The sequence below is a fragment of the Castor canadensis genome, chromosome 11 (assembly GCF_047511655.1).
Source record: "Castor canadensis chromosome 11, mCasCan1.hap1v2, whole genome shotgun sequence".
Taxonomy (NCBI): domain Eukaryota; kingdom Metazoa; phylum Chordata; class Mammalia; order Rodentia; family Castoridae; genus Castor; species Castor canadensis.
Window position 1 is genome coordinate 61185497 of NC_133396.1, and position 22146 is coordinate 61207642.

The following is a 22146-nucleotide window of genomic DNA, read 5'->3' on the forward strand; positions in this document are numbered from 1 at the left end:
CCGTTAAGACGACTTTCAGACTAGGTTTGTAGAATACCTATGTAAGGACCAAGGAGCCGAGCCCCCCTTGTCGGAAATCACGGACATCTTTATGGGCCGTTGAAATAATACAAAGTATTTCATTAGAGAGGCCGGGCGCCTGTGGCTCACACCTGTAACCCTAGCTATTCAGGAGGCAGAGATCAGGAGGATCAAGGTTCCAAGCCAGCTCGAGGCAATTAGTATGGGAGACCCTATGGGGAAAAAAAAAAACAATACAACACAGGGTTGGTGGGATGGTTCAAGTGATAAGGTTCCTGCCTAGTAGATGCCTGGCTAAGCACGAGTACCTGAGTTCAAGCCCTACTACTCCCAAAAAAGGCAAGAGAACCTCCACTTGTCAAGGCCCTCCCCCAGTAAAGTGTATGTTTCTAATATCCTGTGCATAGACGCATGAATACTCTAGTTTACTAGAGTTACGTTATGCACTTGACTTTTTCCACTCATATTGTGAGCATCTTTTAAACTACATAGTATGGATGAAATGGATGTACCATGATTTAATAGTTCTTTACTCTAGGTTTTCACTAATACAAATGGTGTAGTGAACACCCTAAAATCTCTGTCTTTGAATACTTGTGTGATTGTTAGATTTAAATCCAATAGTTAATCTTTCTTTGTTCTCATAGTCCTCTGTCGCCAAAATACATTCTGAAGGGGTGTAGCTCTGTGGTAGCGTAATACCTTGGTTTTCATCCTCAGCACCAGTTTACAAAAAAAAAATTTAACCGAATTTTTTCTCTATTTCCTACTTCCAGTGCCACTCTGGTCCAAGTCACCATTTTCACTCACCTGGCTTCTTACAATAAATAACCTTTTACAAACTCTTACTGCTCTCTGCCTCCTCTTGCCCCCTCTTAGTCCATGTTCCACACAGCAACCTGAGTGGGCTTTTCCAATATAAGTAAGTTCTTATCACTCCCTTGCTTAAAGCCCTTCAGAGATTTCCAAGTGTAATGTGAATGAAACCATCTCTCTTCATACTAGAATCTGTACTACAATGATCTAACCCAAACCCTGACCTCCACACATACCACAAATACCACTTTCCCTTTCTTCACCTAGTCTTAAGCCAAACTGGCCTTTGCATATGCTGCAATTCTGCTGAACAAATTTCCCTTTGATTCTGTGTGACTGATGTCCTCTTGCCATCTATCACATTAACCTTATTTTTTTCTTTTTTATTTGCATGTATTAATTGTACAAAATAATGGGCTTTGTTTTGACATTTTCATACATGTATATAATGTACACTGGTTATATCTGAACCAGAGTTTTGGATCCCAGGCTCAAACACCTGCATATAGGGGTGGCCACTCACCCCTATATGCAAAATAAAGAGGCATGGTGAAAGGCAGAGAAAGGAGATTTTTTTACACAATCCAGGACATGCTATAGGAAGAAGCAAAGTAAGCACTTTCGCCCATCTTTGGGGTACTAACTTTAGTTTTAGACAAAGAATTAGGTCAGGGGACATAGTTAAACAGTCCCAGTCACAGGTGTGGCCTGGTTGAACATTATCTCAGATCTGATTCTCTGAGGATTCTGCAGTTGTTATCACTGTCATCACTTGAGGGGAGCAATCTGGTTGCCAAGACATGATAACTCCTGCTCCAGGTGCAGCCTCATTGTTATAGGTCATTGTTCTTATTTGGGGGATGGTCTGTCCAGCAAGGTTCCACTGTTCCTTAGTGGTAGTTTTAGTCCCTTGCCATAAACATGTCATTAATCAGTAGTGTCCTTCTTTGATTCCAAGGTGACTGAAGGGGAGAATGGCTTAGAGCAAAGGACAGCAGGTAAGAAATGAAAACAGAGGTGTCAAGCTTTTCTCCTGTCTTCAGTTAATTCATGGGCCCCAGTAAGAAGTCAGTGCTTTTCAGCAAAAGCAGTTTAAGCACCTCTTACATATTCATCACCCTATTACCAACTTTTGTTCCCCCTTCCCTCTCCTGCTGGTCCCTTCCTCTTTCCAAAGAGTCTCCCTCCTACTTTCATGTGTTTTTTTTTAAATCTAGATTCCACATGTAACAGAAAACATGTGATATTTGTCTTTCTGAGCCTATCTTATTTTGTTTAACATGATGATCTTCAGTTCCATCCATTTTTCTGCAAATGGCATGATTTCATTCTTCATAGCTGAATAGTATTCCATTGAGTGTATTTATCACATTATCCATTCATCTGTTGATGGGCACTTTAGGCTGATTCCATAGCTTGGATATCATGAATAGTGCTGCTATAAACATGGGTGTGCAAATGTCTCTACTGCTTTGGGTGTATAGAGTGGTATAGTTTTATCATATAGTAGTTCTATTTTTAGGTGGGTTTTTGTTTGTTTGGGGGAGTTTAATGTTTTTTGGTTTGGGGGTTTTGTTTGGTTGGTTGGTTGGTTTTGGTGGTACTAGGGTTTGAATTCTGGGCTTCTCACTTACTAGGCAGGTGCTCTACGCCATGCCTCCAGACATATTTTTATAGTTTTTTAAGGAATCTCCATCCTTATTTCCATACTGGCTAAACTAATTACATTTCCACTAGTAGTGGGGGTTTCCCCCAACCCTTTCTTGCCAGCATTTGTTGTTTTTGGTTTTCTTTTCTTTTTTTTTTTTTTGCGGTACCTAGCACATTTGTTAAAGAGGCTGGCTTTACTCCAACATTCCCTACTTATTTTTTATAATAGATATTATGATAGAAAATTTATTACATCTGGCTGTGAGTACCTGTAGGTCCAGCTCCTTGGGGATACAGAAGCAGGAAGTTCACATGAGCTCAGGAGTTGGAAGCCAGCCTGGACAATTCTCACAAAAAAAAGTGACACTGTCAAAAATAAAAAAGGGAAGGAAGGAATGAATTTACTTTACACTGGATTTTTTAGTATCACTATTTTACTAACATAACCTAGAACAGCACCTGGTACATAAAAGGTGCTCAGTAAACACTTGTCAAGTGAATAAATGAATGAGTGGTGAGTGGATGGAAGAATGTCTGTTTTTCACTTTGAAAGGAACTGTCAAAAATGCCCTCAGAAAGATTACATCAAGGACTGGTGGAGTGGTTTAAATGGTACTTATCTAGCTAGTGCAAGCCCCAGAGTTCAAACCCCAGTACACCAAAAATAAAAACTAAAACTAAAAAAAAAAAAAAAGATTGCATCAATTTATACCCCTGCTAGGGATGTAGGTCAGTGGTACAGAATACTTGCCTAGAATGTGTGAGGCCCTGGGTTTTATGCCCAGCACACACTAAAAAATTTATATATCTCTGCCAATTATGTATACCTTCATACTGTCCCAATACCAACTTTATTTATCTTTTCAATTTTTACCAATCTGAATGATGAAAATTATCTTTTAACTTGTTTTCTCTGATGATTAATGAAATAGAATAACTTCTCATATGTTTAGTAGACATTTGTATTTCTTATTTATTATCTTTCCATTCCGTTTACCTATTTCATTGTTTGTCTTTATCTGACTAGTTTATAGGAACTTTGTAGATATTCACTTGGAAGGTGAAGGCAGGAGGATATTAAGTATAAGGCCAACCTAGGCTACATAGGGGACCCTGTCTCAAAAAAAAAAAATGTAGGCTTCAAATTCCTGAAAAGTAACGTAGGCAACTATTACCTTAACCCACATTCAGAGGTGTTATCTATAGTGAAACTAGTAGGAGACTAATAATGTATTGTATTGCTCAGATTTTTAAGTCATCTAAGAACAATGGAAGATAGTGGATTTATTTAGGCTTTTCATTGGTGACAATTTATGGGAAATTATTCTCCTATATGTATTACAAAAGGTTTCTACCAACTTGTCTTTTATTTATTCATTTATTTTGTGGTACTGGGGTTTGATCTCAGCGCCTACACCTTGAGCCACTACACCAGCCCTTTTTGGGAAGGGTTTTTCGAGGTAGGGCCTCATGAACTGTTTGCCCGGCTGGCTTCGAACTGCGATCCTCCAGATCTCTGCCTCCTGAGTAGCTAAGATTACAGGTGTGAGCCACCAGTGCCCAACTAATCTTAGTCTTCATGAATTAACATGTTGTTTAAGGGTAAACTCCAGACTCTGGAGTTTAACTTCTGTGTTCAAACACCAGCCTTACCTCCTATTAGTTTTGTTAACTCTGTCCCCCGTTTCTTTTTCTTTTACCCCAGGAGGTTTCATTATGATAATTCCATAGATGTGTACAGTGTACTTTGAATAAATTCACCCCTCCCATTATATTCCCATACATCCTCTCCCTCCTCCCCCTCTTTCAAACAGTGGTGAGTTTGATTTTGCTGTTGTCATATGTATGTGTACCATACTTAGATCTTCTTCACCCTCCAGTATCCTTTCCTTTCCTCCTGCCTCCTGTACAGTCTCCCTTTTACATTCATGTACCATCATCATCGTCACCATCACCATAATCATTTTAGGTCTAGTTTCCACAAGTGGGTGAAAACATGATACTTGGTGTTTTGAGCTTTATGATCTTCAGTTCCATCCATTTTCCTGCAAATGATATAAATTCTTTTTTTTTTCTTTTTGGTAGTACCAGGGCTTGAACTCAGGGCCTCATGCTTACTAGGCAGGTGCTCTACCACTTGGGCCACTCTGCCAGCCCTGTTTTTGTGTTGGATATTTTCAAGATAGGGTCTTGCAAACCATTTGCCTAGGCTGACTTCAAACTGGAATCCTCCTGATCTCTGCCTCCTGAATAGCTAGGATTACAGGTATAAGCTACAAACACCCAGGTAAATTCATTTTTCTTAATGGGCGAGTAATATTCCAGGGGAGATATATATATATATATATATATATATATATATATATATATATATATATATATATATACACACACACACATGTATATGCATATATGTATAAATACACACGTATGTATATATCTATCTATATATTTATATATATATATATATCATATTTTCTTCATCTGCTCATCAGTTTTTGGGCACTTCAGCTGACTTCACAGTTTTGCTATTGTGAAGACAGCTGCAATAAATATGGATATAAGGTATCTCTCTTGTATATTGATTTACACTGATTTGAAATGGCATGACAGTGTTGTAATACGTCTATTTTGTCGTTTTCTGAGGATCCTCCATGCTGGTTTCCATAGTAGTTGCACAGGTTTACATTCCCATGAACAGTGTACAAGAGTTCATCCCTGCATCTTGATGACAGCCATTCTGACTGAGATGATGTGATGTGCATTTCCTTTATGGCTGAGGGTGTGGAACATTGCTTCCATGTATTTAGTAGCCATTTGAATTTCTTCCTCTGAGAATGGCCTGTTCCATTCATTTGCCCACTTATTAATTCTATTTTTTGTTCTTTTATGGTTTTTTTCTTTATATATTCTAGATATTAATCCTTTATTCATTGAATAGCTGACAGAGATTTTCTCCAATTCTGTGGATGTTTCTTGATTCTAGTAATTGTTACTTTTGATGTGCAGAAACTTTTAATATAATGTATTCACATTTGTTAGTTCTTACTCTATTTCCTGGGCAATTAGCACCATACTTGACTATATCTTCCAGTTTTCCCATAATAATTTCTAAGTTGCAGATCTTACATTAAGATCTTTGATCCATTTTGAGTTGAGTTTTGTACAGGGTGACAGATAGGAGTGTAGTTTCAGTCTTCTGCATGTAAATAACCAGTTTTCCCAGCACCATTTGTTGAAGAGGCTGTCTTTTATCCAGTATATGTTATTGGTTCCTTTATCAAAAATCAAATGGCTATAGCCATGTGGCTTTATTTCTGGGTCTTCTGTTCCATTAGTCTTTTGTGCCAGTCTGCTTTTATGCCAGTACTATGCTGTCTTTGTTACTATGGCTCTGTACTGTAATTTGAAGTCCACCATTGTGATACCTACAGCATTGCTCTTTTTGCTCAAGATTACATTTGTTATCCAGGGCCTTTATGCATCCATATGAATTTTAGGATTAATTTTTTCTTTTTCTATGAAGAATGATGGCATTGGGACTTTGATGAGCATTGCATTGAATCTGTAGATTATTGCTTTCAGTAGTTTAGCCATTTTCACAATATTAATTCTGCCAATCATGAACATAGGAGGTCTTTCCATTTTCTGGTGTCTTCTTCAATTTCTTTCTTCTAGTTTTTATACTTTTCATTGTAGAGGTCTTTCACCTACCTTGTTAAGTTTATACCCACAGTTTTTTAGGCTATTGTGAATGGAATTGCTTTTTGATGTAAAGACTCATAGCCATAAACTTTCCCCTTAGCACTGCCTTTGCTGTATTCCATAGGGTGTGATAGGTTGTGTTTCTATTTTCATTAGATTCCAGGAACTTTTTTGTTTCCCCCCTTATTTCTTCAGTGACCTGCTGATCATTCAACATGTACTGTTCAGTTTACATGTATTTGACTATTTTCTGAAGTTTCTTTTGCTATTGAGTTCTAGCTTTATTCCATTATGATCTGATATAATACAGGGAATTATTTCAATTTTCCTATGTTTGCTAAGACTTGATTTATAACCTAAAATATGATCTCTTTTGGAGAAAGTTCCATGGGCTACTGAGAAGAATGTGTATTGTGCAGCTGCTGGATGAAATACACTGTAGATGTCTTTTAAGTCAACTTGGTCTATAGTGTAGTTTAATTATGATGTTTTTTTGTTGATTATTTTGTCTAGATGACCTGTCTGGGGTATTGAACTCTTCCACTATTATCATATTGGGATCTCTCTAGTAGTGTTTGTTTAATGAGGTTGCGTGCCCAATGTTTGGCACATACGTATTAACCATTGTTATTTTCTCTTGATGGATTGTTCCCTTCATTAATATGAAATGACCTTCTTTGTTTCTTCTAATTTTGGTTTGAAGTCTGCTTTATCAGATATGAGTATAGCTACTTTTGCCTGCTTTGGGAGTCCATTTTCTTGGAAGATCTTTTTTAACACTTTTACCCTAAGCCAATATTTGCCTTTGTCAGTAAGATATGTTTCTGGTAGGCAACAAATTGTCAGGTTTATGCCTTTTGATTGGAGATTTGAGACCATTAACATTGTGGGGGGGTTTTGTTGGTGGTGGTATTTTTTTATTTGTTTGCAATACTGGGGTTTGCTCAAGGGCCTACACCTTGAGCCACTCCACCAGTCCTTTTTTGTGATGGGTTTTTTCAAAATAGGGTCTCACGAATTAACTGCCCAGGCTGGTTTTGAACCCCAGTCCTCCTGATCGCTGCCTCCTGCGTAGCTAGATGCCTGGTGAGGCGATTAACATTTTTTAATTAATATTGAAAGGTATGTAATATTTTCTGTCATTTTGTTGTTTTGTGGTGTTTACTGTTTTCTTATTCCTAATCTTCCAATCTACTCACCTAGAAGGGTTTATTCTTGCCTGTAATTTCCTGGTTACTTTTCTCTACTTCTTCTGTGCATAAAAACCCTTTAAGTACCTTATACATTGTTGGTTTGGTGGTCATGGATTCCTTTAATTTTTATTTATTGTGGAAGGTTTTATTTTTCCTTCCATTAAAAAGGATAATTTTTCTGGGTATGTTAATCTAGATTGACAGTTGTTTTCTTTCAGGGTTTAGAATATATTATTCTATGCTTTCCTGTACTTAGAGTTTGTGTTGAGAAACTGTTATTCTTTATTTGCCTTTATTTGTTTTGTTTTGTTTTTAGTGGGACAGGGGTTTGTAGTCAACTGCTCTACCACTGAGCTATACCCCTCAGAAAGGGGTTTGAACTCAGGGTTTGCCTTTATGTGTGACTTCTCACTTCTCTCTTGCAGATTTCAGTAGTCTTTCTTTATTCTGTATATTTAATATTTTAATTATAATATATCAGGGGTGTTTCTCTTCTGTTCTTGCCTGCTTGATGTTCTGAAAGCTTCCTGTACCAGGATGTCCCTCTCTTTCTTGACATCAGGGATACTTTCTGCTATTATTTTATTTAAATAGATTACTTATGCCTTCATTTGTATTTCTCCTTCTTCTATACCCACAGTTAATAAGTTTAGCCGTTTGATTGTGTCCCAGAGGTCTTGCATTTCCATTTGTATTTTCTTAGTGTTTTTTTTTTCAATGTCGTTGATTCATCTAGTTCCTCTGCTCTATTTTCAATCCATGAGATTCTATTTTCAACTTGTTCAGTTAGCTAAGCTCTCAACTGAGGTTTTATTGGGGTTATTGAGCTCTTCATTTCCAAGATTTTAATTTGATTTTAAGATTTCTTTGTCTTTATTGAATTCCTCCTTCATATCCTGTATTGTCTTTGGTATTTCATTCAAGTGTTTGCTTAAATTTTCCTTGAGTTCAATTAATTGTTTCTTGTATACTCTTTGAATTCATTCAGCTGCTCTTATGTCTCCTCTTTGATTTCATTGGTCATTCTTGTCATTGTTTCTTTGAATTCACTGTTTGAAAATTCTTCCTCTTTACTATTTTTTAAGTTCTTTATTGTGGAGTTGTTGGGTTTTGAAAGAGAACTGTTGTCTCGTTGCTTCATTTTTCTACATTATGCATCAGGGATCTTTGTTGGTTGGAGGGTGCAATCTCCTGTGTCCCTTTAGTTGGGGGATTTCTAAGACTATTTAGTACTGGGTAGTAGCTGAGTCATGGTATATATTTTCTTGTCACTAGGTGGGGTGGTAGCTCAGTAATCAAACATTTGGCTTCAGTTCTCAGAATACTAGGTGCTGCCCCCTACTCCACACAGGGAGAGGAAACTTTGTTGCTAAAGCCATCTCAGTTGATAAACCTCAATCTTGTGATTACAGCAGTCCCTGAAGTAGACCAATCAGCTATTGCTCCAGGATCTTTAGAGGTATATAAGAGCAAAGATGAATCTTTGTGACCTAGGAAGTATCGTGGTAATGGGAAGGAGATAGGGAAGATAAGGCTAATGAATAATATTGGTATATGGTTTTACAAGGCTAAAAGGTGTGGTGGCTAGGCTTAATAGACATGGTTAACAAAAAGTGAAGTGGGACAGGTAAAAGAGATCTAATTAATGCTGTGTTGAGGAAGAGAAATGGAGAAAATTGAACAAATAAACAAAATCAAAACAAGATGATTTGATAATCTATTTACCAGCTAAAAGTACAGGTAACAAAGGAGGATGATGAGTGGAGAAACAGAAGAAAATATGGCCTAGAGAGCAGTTCTAGTTGCAGACTAGACAATAGGAAAGGAAAGGATAAAATGGTTTAAGATTGAATACTGAAAAGCACACTGTATGGTTTACACACATGCTGACTACAGAGAAAAGGAAGGGAGGGGGAAGCAGAACTAAGGAGAAAATGGGAGCAAGAAAGTACAAAATTACCCAACTCAGATGTACAGAAAAAATACAAAAAGAATAAAAATTAAACACCCACAAAAACAAATTAGCATGTTTAAAAATGCTCTTCTCAGCTGGTGTTTTTCCCCCCTCAGTGACCAAGTTTTTCAGTATGGTAGAAGGCAGTCTAATCAGACTCTGGAATGGTATCTGTACACAACTTTAAGCTCCTTTGCAGGGTGGAGAGGACTTGGAAATGTGAATAAAATCTCCAGTGAGGCTTTGTCAGATGTCTGCTCCTGTGTGCCTCCATTACTTCATCTGTAGAATGGTTTATAATAGAAAACCCTAACTCACAGGGTAATGAGGATTAAATAGTTGATATTTGTAAAGTGCTTGGAATAATATTTGACACAATAAATACAATAAAGTGTTACCTATTGTTACTTAATATCTTGGGGTTCAATATCTTGGGAGCCCTTCCTCAACTCCTTGTTCTAAAAAGCATTTCTCCTAATACTTTCATTGTTAATTTCTGTGTATTCAGGTCTTTAATTCAATTGAATTTTGTTTAATGTATGAGATTAAGATCTAACTTTTTCCTTCAATGAACAGCCAGTTGTCCTATTCATTAACCCTATCTGGTAAATATGCCATTCTCTCTCCACTGATTTGACATGCTACCAAGTGGGTCTGTATCTGGATTTTCCTGTTTTGTTTCATTGCTTCATGTGCCATTATTGTGCCAATAACACAGATTAAATTATTGTAACATTTATTTGGTAAGGCAAGTGCCTGCTTGACTTTTTTTTTTTTTCAGAATTTTCCTAGCTATATTTAAAAGTTGATTCTTCTGTTTATTTTTATTTTTAAATTTTACTTATTTTATTTATTTATTATTTATTGGTGGTACTGGGGTTTGAACTCCACATTGCCCAGAATTATATTCCAAAAAGAGATCTCATAGTCGGTGCCAGTGGCTCATGCCTATAATTCTAGATACTTGGGAGGCTGAGATGGAAAGGATTGCAGTTGGAGGCCCACCTGGGGAAATAGTTCTCAAGACCCACCATCTCCATCTCCAAATGAACCAGAGCAAAATGGACTGGGTGTGTGGCTCAAGCAGTAGAGCACCTGTTTTGCAAGTGGGAAGCCCTTGCAAAGGGTTCTGGAAGTCCCACCAGAAAGAGCGATCTCATCATGCCAGGTGTGGTGGCACACACCTGTAGTCCCAGTAACTCAGGAGACGCTGGCAGGAGGATCAGGAGTTGGAGGCCAGCCTGGTCTACATAGCAAGACTGTCTTAACAAAACAAAACGAGGGCTGGGGTCAGAGCTCAAGTGGTAGAGCGACTGCCTAGCAAGAGTTCCAACCTCATAAAAGAAGACAAAACAAAAGCCACACGTGGTTCCATGGATCCTTCTGCAGAAAGGGGTTTAGTAGCTCTTCACCTGATACACAAAAGCATCCACGATCTGTTCCAGTCCTCCTCAGCCCTGTCTCCTGCTATCTAACCCCAAACACACCTCAGAACAGAAAGTGCCTTGCCTCTCTCCTTCTTTGAAATGCCCTTTCTCCACTTCTGCCCATCCTTCAAACGACTGTCCTCAAATTTCCCTTCCTCTGGACAGCCTGCACCCCTTCCTCCCCCGCTCTGGCCAAGCAATTTTAGCTGCTTTGTGTTCTGACTCACACCTCTGTAACAGCATTCCTGGAATCATGATACCTGTTTATGTGTCTCAACTATACCAGGAAGGCAAAGGCTACGGTGATTCATGTGTGTCCCCATTGCTTGGCATAGTGACTAGTTAAGATAGGGATGGACCGCAGGATGGATGGACGAGCGAGTGTCTGGGGAGGAGGTTAGTTAGGGTGGGTATCGTAGAGAAGATGGAAAGTCAGGAATTTCTTAAAGGAACCCTGAGGAAAAAAAAAAAAACGAAAACCTACACCAGGGGGAGCCGAAACACCACTATAAAGCGAGAGGGCGTGCTAAACAAGGCGGCAACCTCTGCGGTGATCGCGGCACCCCGAAGCAAGCAAGCATCACGCAACTGGAGCGGCTCACCCACGTGTACCGCATCTCCTTCCCAGACTGTGACTGAGCTCAATCCCACCGCCCCAACCACCCTGTCCTCTCCACCGCCACTGAGAAGGCAAACAAAGGGGAGGGACCCCTGCAGGACTCTGGATCCTGAGAGCCAATCAGAGGACTGTAATCTTCTGGTAGGCGGGCGCCTTGATTTAAAGGCGTCCAATCGACTTCAAAGGGTTTGCGTCGGGGCGGAGAGATGGGCGGGCAGAGCGGGAGTCCGGCCTGCGAGCGCAGGAAGGGCTCCCGGGGGAGACCATGGGCGGAGGCGTGAGGGCGGAGCCAATCACCGCGCGCGTCTGTGAGAAGAGGGCGGGCAGCGCCGCGGCGCGCGCTATCTGGCTGACGCATCTGGCCGCGGTTCCCCGGGACCGCGAGGAGGGGAAGAGGAGAAAGAGCGAGGGCGCGCGTGCGCAGTGGCGCGGGGAGGAGCAGGGACCTGGCAGCGGGCTAGCAGGCTGCGAGCCAGCCGCGAACCGGGCGGGCGCAGGGCGCGCGCACCATGGGGGAGAAACCCGGGACCAGGTAAGGGAGGTGGGGCCACGCAGCGGGGCATGGGCGGTGGCGGCTCACGGCGAGTGACCGAATGGTCACCAGACAAGGACACTGAGGAGAGTATCTGGGGGCCGGACGCCTGGATCCCTAAGGGGCAGCCTTCCGGGGGCCTCAAGCCGAGGTCCTTGAGGATAATGGGAGGTGGGGGCGCGTGCCTGCGCCCTTGCAGAAATTGAGGCCCGAAAGGGATCTGGAAACCGGCGTCGGGGTTCTCGTAGAGATGTAGAAGTCGGACGACTGGGTTCTTACTTGCAGGCTGCGATGCACGGGTGGAGGAAAGAGCAGGTGGCTAGCCCGTGGGGTTGTGTACGGGGAAACTGGATGCTGGGAGCGGATTCCCCTCTAGACTCGTGCCCAACCAATGGAAAGCCTGTCCAATACCCCACAGACAGTCTGGCTGCCCCCACCTGTCCCGAGGGCCAGGTGGTTCTTCTTCCAAACTTCTGCCTTCCCTTTGGGTTGCTAAGAGCAACAGCTTCATCTGAGGAAGTAGAATGCATAGCGACCTTCCCTGATACTGGGCTATATCCCTCCCTTCTGGGGATGGGGGGAGGCACGCATCCACTCCCCGGATGTTTTCTGTGCAATCGAGGCTCCTTCCTTCCACTGACACCCCGAGTTCTCTTTTTTGGTCTCTAGCAAAATCCACTTCCTGTTGTGACCCAACACCCCCAAGGGGGCAGGGGATGAATTCCTTAAGTCCCAGGGAAGAAGGAGCAAACGAAGAGAAGGTTGGGGCTGTATATCTCAACCCAGAAGAAATCAGGAATAGGGATCTGATCCTGAGCCATCACTTGTTCTACAAAACATGGTTTCAGCCCTACAACTCCCCCCACCCTTAGAGTATGAGAACCCAGGTTTCTGAATATCAAGAGAAACAGTACCTGAAAGAGATGATCAGAGGGAAGACTGGCATCCTAGATTATGGTTTAAACACCCCAGAGAAAGGGGAAGTTGCTGACTTGAGAAAGGCCCCCCAATTTCCGTTCTGTGGTCCAGGGAGGGGGACAGATGGACCAAAGAGAGACTGCTGACTTGTTATATTCCCTCCACCCTCATCAAATTCTGGGCCACAGGAAATGGAGAGAATAGCAGGAAGTACAAAGGGGCATCTGCATCATCTGCCCTCCTCCCCCCTCACTGGGCACCACCCTGGTCATTCCCATACTCTGCCTTCTTGGCCAGCCTCAGTATGTGCATGTTGCCAAAGGGCAGGTGCCCTGTGGTTGCCTCAGGGCAATTGACCAAGCCATACTACAATTGGCCAACTGATTGTGGTTGTCACAGCCCTTTGCCAGGGCTCTGAGAGGAGAATACACTGGGACAGAGGAAAGCTAGAAACAGAGGGGAGGGAGAGATTGATGATGCCATGACAATCAGCCCAAACTTGGGTGGTTATTCTAGGTCCCACCATGTCTATATTTAAACTTTATTGGTTGGAGATACCCAGGAGCCTCCATACCCTTTGCCATGTGATGCTTGAATAGCTTGACCTTCAGAAATGAAGGGGCAAATGAAGTCGTTGTAGCAGAAACTGGGGTGATGGAGTTGGACACTTGGCAGTATTTCAGTTTCTGCTATCTGGGGACCCTTTCCAGGAATTGCTGCTGAGGCAGAGTGGATTGGAAGACAGGGGGTAGTCTCCCAGACTGTTCTCTGTTCCTTTCAGAGAATAGGCCCACAGTGGCCAGAGCACTGGGGTCGCTAGACACTTTCCTACCCTCCCAGGAATAGGTGGAGTGCAGGTTTAGATTGTTTCAAATCTTCAACTTGACAAACTGTTGATATCAGTTACAGAGGATAGTGTAACAGGTTAGTAATTAAGAGCAGGGACTTGGAGTCGACAGTCTCAGTTTGTAGCTGATTTCCACCATTTTTGCTCTCTATGACCTTAGACAAAATTCTTTTTTATTGTTGGGGGGGGGCACTGGGATTTGAACTCAGGGCCTCAGGCTTGTAGGCAGGTGCTCTTACCACTTGAGCCACTCTACCACCCCTAGACAAAATTCTTGACTTCTCCATGCCTTATATCATCAACTGTAAAATAGGGAATTAAGGTTATTAAGAGTATTAAATGAGATAACACACTTGAAATACTTGGGACACTGCTAGGCACAAAGTACTCATCCAATAAATGTTATCCAGCATCACCATCTTTGTCATATGGCTGCCGTGTTGGGGCTGCCTAAATTTACAAGGCCACTGAGACTCATAGTCTAAGGAGAAGGACAGATGGTACATAGCTAACTGCCCTTTCTGCTCTCGCATCACAAGTAAAATATAAACAAGGTGTGACTGGGAACCCCAAAAAAGGAGTGACTGGGGTCTTGACTGGGTCTGCACCCTAAAGGAGGAGATATTTGAGCTAAACCTTGAAAGACAAGTAGGCTTTTATAAGCTGCTGTGGACATTGGAGGTTAATGGAATAGAGTCAGATTTGGGTAGTACCTGTGACAGCAACCATTTGAGAGACAAAGGTCAAGGGCATTGCTCTTCCATGTACCTCAGCTGTCATTGGAGCTGAAAGATGATTAGGTCTGACCTAGACACTGTTACAGCTATTACCCCATTCAGGTTCCCTCTGGGAGAGGTCTCCTGGGAAGAACCTGGGTGGTTCCTGGGGCAACCAATAGTCATTACTGTGGAGGGAGGGGGACTAGTTAGGGTGGACCAAGGACAGGAGAAACATTTGCTCTGGCAACTGGCTACAAGGAGCTGCCACGTGAGAATTATGAGGGACCTTCTGGAAAGAACTGGGAGTGAGTAGAGTGGAGGAAACCCCCAAAGCCTCCAACCAGGGATCTGGAGTAAGCTCTGCTTTGTCAGCCTGGGGAGGGGTAAGGTCCCAGTATGAGGGTCCCTGCTGAGTCTGAGGGAGGCAGTGGGCTCTCCCTTTCTGTTTTGTTAGGGTCTTCAAGAAGTCGAGCCCTAACTGCAAGGTGAGTCACCCACAGTGCTTGTCTCTTTGATCCTCCATGGGCCCTACCAAAGCCCAGCCTGCCCCTAGACAATCCCCAACCTCTAGCTCCCCACTTCCTGTGACAGCTAAAAACCAACTTCCTTCCCTCCTGAAGCCCCTTGCTGCAGAGGCTGCTTAGCCTGAGCCAGCCACAGGGTGGGGACAGGGCTGGGTCCCTAAGCAAGACCAAAGTAAGAAGATAGAAGCCCTCTGCCTATAAACTCTCTTAGGAGCCACTCCAGGGAGCTTGGAGCTGGGAAAAGTTAATAGTCCCCCAGGCTATGGCCTGTTTATTCCAGAGCCCCTTTGAGAAGACCTAGTGAGGCTGGCAGCCAATCTGGCTGATGATGCCCCTTCCCCCCACCCCCAGCCCTCATAGGCTGAGGTGTGAAAAGTGATTATCCCTTATTGAAAAAGCCTAAAGCTTGGTTGATGGTCTGGGAAACCCCACCACCCTCACCTTCCAACGCTACTGGGAGAAACTCCTTCCTGACAGCCCAGCCTGGGGCAGGACCGCCACCTTTGAGGGCTCTGATGCCTTGTTACCATCCTCCCCAATCTTCCCTGTGACCCCTTGACATCCTCAGCTCACCGTGTACTTGGGCAAGCGGGACTTTGTAGATCACCTGGACAAAGTGGATCCTGTAGGTAAGTTTGCCCAGAAAGGGACAGCTCATCCCCCAAGAGGGGTGGAAGTTCCTAGGCCCAGGAATAGGGGAAATGAACCCCGCTTTCTCCTTCAGGAAATGAGCCCATATGTCCCTTTCCTAGATGGTGTGGTACTCGTGGATCCTGACTACTTGAAGGACCGCAAAGGTACTGGCACTTAGTCCAGGGGCTTGAGGGGAGGCAGGGAGAGGGAAAAGTGAGGTGGGCTGACATTGGTAGGTGTCCCAGGGAGGTGGAGGGCTGAAGCAGAAGCTGGGAGTAGGATTCAGGGGTAGCTATGCTGCTGAGGGAGGAGCTGGGCTGCCAGGTACTGCGGGGACCAGGGAAGGGAGTACTCTTGACCACTCCACCTTGCCCTTCCTTGCCAGTGTTTGTGACTCTCACCTGCGCCTTCCGCTATGGCCGCGAAGACCTGGATGTGCTGGGCTTGTCCTTCCGCAAAGACCTGTTCATCGCCACCTACCAGGCCTTCCCCCCAATGCCCAACCCACCCCGGCCCCCCACCCGCCTGCAGGACCGGCTGTTGAGGAAGCTGGGCCAGCATGCCCACCCCTTTTTTTTTACAGTGAGGATATTCCCCATACTCTGTAGGGCATGGGGTCTGGGTCTGTGTTGAGTTAAAGAGGGGTGGGAGGCATCTGTTATGGACAGACTTGGGAGAAAGTGAGGCAAGATTCTTAGATTCACCTCTCTTTAAGGTCACCTTTCATTCGGGAAGCCCTAGTCTCAGCCTTCTCTCTGGGGCCCCTCCCCCCTTTCTCATCCCCAGATACCTTTCTCCAGCCTCTTAAATTGAGATTGGGAGGAAGATTTGGGTCTTTCTGGAGGGACTGAAACCTCTACTTTCCTGTGCTACAGATACCCCAGAATCTGCCCTGTTCTGTCACACTGCAGCCAGGACCAGAGGACACAGGGAAGGTATGGGAAGAAGAACTCTAAGGGTACATGAGCAGAACAGGGTTCAGAAGGTACCTGAAACACACCTGAGCTGGAGGGTGACTTGCAGGAGTGGACTAAAGACAGGGAGATGGCCCCCATGGACATGGTCACTGCACATGTAATAACACAGCCCTGTTAACTCTTTTGACCTGCACTTGGGTGTGGGGGTCCCCCATACACTGCCATGAGCAAGCCTCCGCCAGACTGCAGAGAGGCAGAGGGAGAAAACAGTCCCTACACTCCTTACACCATGATGGGGCAAGAGTCCCTGCCCAAGCACAGGGAAGCAGGGAGGAAGGAAGGGGAGTAGCAGAGATGGTAGCAGAAGCCTTGGTAAGATGTAGCCTTGGGTAAGATGTGGCCTTTCCTCCCCCTTCTGAGGCCTGCGGGGTAGACTTTGAGATTCGAGCCTTCTGTGCCAAATCACTAGAAGAGAAAAGCCACAAAAGGTGAGAGAAGCAACCTCCTCAATGTTTAACCATTCTCTCCCCATTTCCTGGAGCCCCAGGCCCCTGTGGGGGTGGGAGTGGGGTCACAGTGTCTGGGAACTGACCTCTCCACCTATAACCCTTTCCCTAGGAATTCTGTGCGACTGGTGATCCGAAAGGTGCAGTTTGCCCCAGAGAAACCTGGCCCCCAGCCTTCAGCTGAAACCACACGCCACTTCCTCATGTCTGACCGGTCCCTGCACCTTGAGGCTTCCCTGGACAAGGAGGTGGGGTATGAGTGAGTGATGCAGGTGCCACAAGGCAGACCAGACCCTGAGGGGGAGGGGTGAAGCCACAGGCAAGATGGCAGTTGCCTTGCTGGGTGTGGACCTGCTATGGGGCTTGGGCTGGAGGGACAAAGCAATGTGTCTTATCGGGGAGCATACCAAGAATGGGACCAGTGAAAAACAGGTGCAATTCATGCGACACCCCCCCTCCCTTCAAAAGCTGTACTACCACGGGGAGCCCCTCAATGTCAATGTCCACGTCACCAACAACTCCACCAAGACCGTCAAGAAGATCAAAGTCTCTGGTAGGAGATGGGGGTGGAAGGGACCTTGGGGGAGGGACCTATGCATAAGTGGCTTCTGCTCTGATCTCAAATCAGGCCATAAACCCAATGCGGGCAACCCACCAGTCACATTTAGTGTTCCAGAATGGTATTTGAGCTCGAGTGTTTACAGTGGGGCAGGCCATGTGTCAGGACGTAGGAGGTAGGGGTGTGCTGGCCCCTGGGCTCATGCCACATGGCCTGGATTGTAGTGCAGTGGTGGTCTGTGCTCCACCCAGAGCTGCTCGATCCCCTTTCCTGCAGTGAGACAGTATGCCGACATCTGCCTCTTCAGCACCGCACAGTACAAGTGTCCTGTAGCTCAGCTTGAACAAGAGTGAGTATTCCTATCCTTGGGACAGGTGTAGGTCCCAAGCTTAGCAGAGAATATGAGGTAGTGGGTCGAGTTCTTCCTGAACCATTTCACTTAAAAGGGTGTTCCCTCTATACCCAGGTGGCTCCGAGTTACTAGTTTCTGAATAGGTTGAGGCAAAACCTAGCCCCTTGTCATTTGTGCCCAAAGGGACAGTGGGAGAGACAATACTGCTTGGAAGTGGTAGGCTGCACCTCACCCAACCCAGTCCCTCCAAGAATCTTGTCCCCACCCATCTCCCCACCCCTAGTGACCAGGTATCTGCCAGTTCCACATTCTGTAAGGTGTACACCATAACCCCGCTGCTCAGTGACAACCGGGAGAAACGTGGCCTTGCCCTGGATGGGAAGCTCAAGCATGAGGACACCAACCTGGCTTCTAGCACCATGTAAGGGCGGGCTGGGAGCTGCAACGGAAACAGACTTCTGTTCAGTGCCGGCTGTGTGCCAGGCTCTGTCCTAGGTGCCAGGGATCAGGGAACAGAAGAGACAAAAAAACTCCTACATTCTAGAGGAGAAAGGAAAGACAATCAGATAAATGGTAAAATATGTAGCATGTTGAGGGACATAGGAGGTGGATATGTTGACTTTAAACCAGGGTGTCAGGGAAGGTAAATGTTGAGCAGGACCTGGAGGAAGGCAGTGATAAAGATGTGCAGGGTAACACAGACACAGAAACGGACAGGCCTGGTGTGTCCAAGGATCTGCAAGGGGCCACTGTGCCCTTGGGCAGGAGTAGCCCCAGAGGTCTAGAGCTTCACAGAGGGCTAGATTTTACCCTAGCTGGCACCTTTGCACTGGATACACTGCGTAACTACACAGCAGGCCTGGAGGTGAGGGGAGTGCACATCAGATCAGGGTTGTCAGGTCAGAAGGAATCAGCTGTCGCCACTAGAGATGAAACCCCAGGAGGTTTTGAGCAAGGGAACACCGTGGTCACCAGGACTGAACTCCTAGTGCTGCTAGAGCTCCAGGAGCTAGTTTGTAGTCCTCAGAATTTCTTATGGGAGCCCTAGGGGTGGCCTGGGTAACAGGACAATGGGCCCTGACCCGGCTCCCCCTGCCCCCAATTGCAGTGTGAAGGAGGGTGCCAACAAGGAAGTGCTTGGAATCCTGGTGTCCTATAGGGTCAAGGTGAAGCTGGTAGTGTCTCGACGTGGGTAAGTGTGGGGAGCCAGTGAGGGTCACAGTGGTTCTCTCTGGCTCCACATGATTACTGTCCTCTTTACGCAGTCTCTTTCCCTCCCCAGGGATGTCTCAGTGGAGCTGCCTTTTGTTCTTATGCACCCCAAGCCCCATGATCACATCACCCTCCCCAGACCCCAATCAGGTGAGCATTCTGCCACCCCAAACTCCTACAGGGAGGGCCTGAAGCAGGACCAGTGGAGAAATGCTGGTTCTTCTAGCATCCATCCACCCACCCCCTTTCCTCCCCTCAGCCGCTCGGGAAACAAACGTCCCTGTGGATACTAATCTCATAGAATTCGATACCAAGTAAGAAAGCATCCCCTACCTCTCTATTTTGACCCCCTTTGGACAAAGATTCCAATAACATCCAAATCCACCCTCGTACCTCCTGGGGTTTTGTCTTTGATGGAGGGAAGTGATTGAAATATCTAATCAGATGACTCCTTGTGAGGCTACCTGCCCTTTAACTCTACTTAGAAGCCCCTCTGGTTCCATTACTGCTCCAACTCCTCTGTCCCTGGGAGGGGGCCGGGGCAGAGTGGGAGGCAAAAAGCAGAGTGAAAAGCCTTCACTTCATCCCCCTTCTTTTCAACACTAAGCTACGCCACAGACGACGACATTGTGTTTGAGGACTTTGCCCGGCTTCGGCTGAAGGGGATTAAGGATGACGACTATGATGACCAGTTCTGCTAGGAAGGGGGGCTAGAAGAAGGGAGTGGATGGTGCTGGAGAGGTAGGGGCAGGACCATGACCTCACTAGCAACAGGGATGCGGGGGGGTCCCAGCCTCTCCTCCTTCCTCTCCCATCTGGCAGCTTCCTTAACCAACCCCTTCACTCCCTTTCCCCCATCCCTCCAAGATACACACTGGACTCATCACTTGTTGAAAATGGGCATTAATCTTTTGACTACAGCTCTGCTTCCCCAGCCTCCCCCCACTCAACCAGGGTGGCAAGCTGTGTTCACACCTACATTTTTTGGAGGGGAACACTGAAAACAATGAGTGACAGCAGGGAAAGGGGGAGAAAGAACTCCCACATTCAGCCTCATGCCAACACACCCCTTCAGTCACTCTCTGTGCCTCCCATTCCTCAACATGAGATGCTGTGAGAGCAAGGCCATTTCTTTGTTTCTGAGCATAAAGAAGAAAATAAACCTTTTAGTAGGTATGAGTGTGTGTGTTTTCTCCATAGAGTTTAAAAAGCATGTAGCATGCTTATCCAAGATGATTTTCTGCACCCGCAGGGCACCTGACACAGGCTATCAATAAATGTTTATTGAATGACTGTGCTGTGCCTGTGTTCCAAGGTAAACACCGAAACTTGATTTGGCCAGTCCATACTCAAGGGTACAGCTTAGTAAAGTCATAAAGTAAACTTAGTCATTTACAGGACAAATAATAACTTCCCTGCAGACTAGGTGTTCCCTGGAGCTAGGCAGGGCAGGCTCTTCCCTGTTGCAGCTGACACATGACCCCTTCTTGTGACCAAGCTGGGTTCATTTCCCTTGCTCCTTCTGGTTGCCCAAGCAATCCACTCTGGGGGTTCAGTGGAACCACATTTGCACGCCTCACCAGACAATTGCCACACAAGCAACATCTTGTGGCGTCAGTACTTCCTTTCTAACCCAGAAGCTGAGGCTATAGGCAGCTGAGAGTCGTGCTGCTGTGGGCCCAAGTCTTAGGAGTTACATCCTAGTGCTGCTCCTATGACATGTATCAGGGACTCCCTAGGGCTGACCAAAACCACCCTAGGCAGGTGGAAGTTACCAAAAGTCCACAGACATTTCTTCCTTCTATCACCCATCATCATTCCTTTGCCCTCTGTCACTCCTTCAGGTGATCTTTTTTATAATTAGAAATTAATTGTACAAACAGGTTTATATGAATATATTTCCATATATTCATATAATATACTCACCTCCTCTATTACTCTTTCTTAACCCTGCCCTCCCACCTTGCTAACTCTCTTAAGGTCCTTTCATTCTACGTACTATCTTGATTTGAATCCCTGCTGTGTGCCACACATGGTATAGGGACACAACAGTAGACCCAAAACAGACAGTAAGTCATTCCCCAACTAATTACACTGTGTGTACTTCTCCCTAGGAGAAGTACAGGAGCTATAGAATGTATGAGGGTGTCTGACCTAGCCTGAAGCTTAAGGATGGTTTCCCTGGAGGAAGTGACCTTTAAGCACAGAATTGAAAGATGAGTTAGGAACTCATGCAGGTATGAGCATTCTAGACCATGGCAACCCCACATGTGAAGGCTGTCTCAGACTCAAAGAGACCAGGCTTGGTGAGGCACACTGTGGGGACAGCTCACATGGACCCTTATTCTATGCTAAAAGCTCATGACGTAATTAAGTCACAACCTATCCACAGGTTTTAAGTGCTGCCAACATTCCAATGACCTTGCTTACCTTACCCACAGTGCATTGGTCATGTGGAGAAATGTCTGCTTCCCCTCCAGCATCCTCTGACTCCTGACCCTGCTCCTTGACCTGGAAACCCACAGCTCTCAAACTTCAGGTGAATCAGAACCCTCTGGGAGGTAGATAAAGATCCAGAGTTCAGCTCATGACCCCAGAGTCAGGAGTCAGGAGGTCCCAAGAAGAAGCCATGAATCTGGATGTATAATTAACACATTTGGAGAACAATGCCTTTTTTTGTTTTGTTTTGTTTGTTGTTTTTAATGCTTTTTAGAAGGTAATACGTGGCATGGTTTTTTTTTAAATCCAAACAGTAGGAAACAGTAAAGAATGAAAAGGTTAGTTTTGTCCCTGTCTCCCACCCTTCCACTTCTCTTTCCCAGAGACAATCACTATGGCAGTTTCTTGGTTATCATCTTAAAGATACATTCTTTGTATTCAATTGTACCTGGGCAGGCTTTAGTACTCACTGTCATCGTAAATACAGAGAGCAGCATGTTATGAACTCTTCTACCTACTTTTTTCACACAATATTGTTATCTAGAAGAGCATTCCTGAAGCGGTACACACACACCATCTATTTAAGGAATGGCTTCTATTACC

At 45.0% G+C, this 22146-nt stretch overlaps 1 protein-coding gene and 1 long non-coding RNA gene across 7 annotated transcripts; one reads left to right on the plus strand and one right to left on the minus strand.

The window, feature by feature from the left end:
- Positions 1-161: 161 nt before the first annotated feature.
- On the minus strand, positions 162-15947 carry LOC141413837 (uncharacterized). The gene is made up of 3 exons (XR_012438771.1): positions 12832-15947; positions 2757-2853; positions 162-233 (listed from the first exon to the last, which is right to left on the minus strand). It is a non-coding gene; the product is annotated as an uncharacterized lncRNA (long non-coding RNA).
- Positions 11612-20280, plus strand: Arrb2 (arrestin beta 2). Of its 6 annotated transcripts, none has more exons than XM_074047047.1 (15): positions 11612-11917; positions 14830-14886; positions 15494-15554; positions 15678-15722; positions 15944-16140; positions 16434-16493; positions 16896-16963; positions 17094-17229; positions 17450-17534; positions 17817-17889; positions 18176-18313; positions 19001-19084; positions 19175-19254; positions 19331-19418; positions 19712-20280. In XM_074047047.1, exons 1-15 carry the CDS (start codon positions 11651-11653, stop codon positions 19803-19805), a joined length of 1533 nt encoding a protein of 510 aa, XP_073903148.1. In that variant the 5' UTR covers positions 11612-11650; the 3' UTR covers positions 19806-20280. The 6 variants fall into 6 exon arrangements, with proteins under 6 accessions (XP_073903148.1, XP_073903149.1, XP_073903150.1 ...); XM_074047048.1 differs by having other exon boundaries at positions 19364-19418; XM_020181056.2 differs by having other exon boundaries at positions 11762-11917; positions 14856-14886.
- Positions 20281-22146: the final 1866 nt, after the last annotated feature.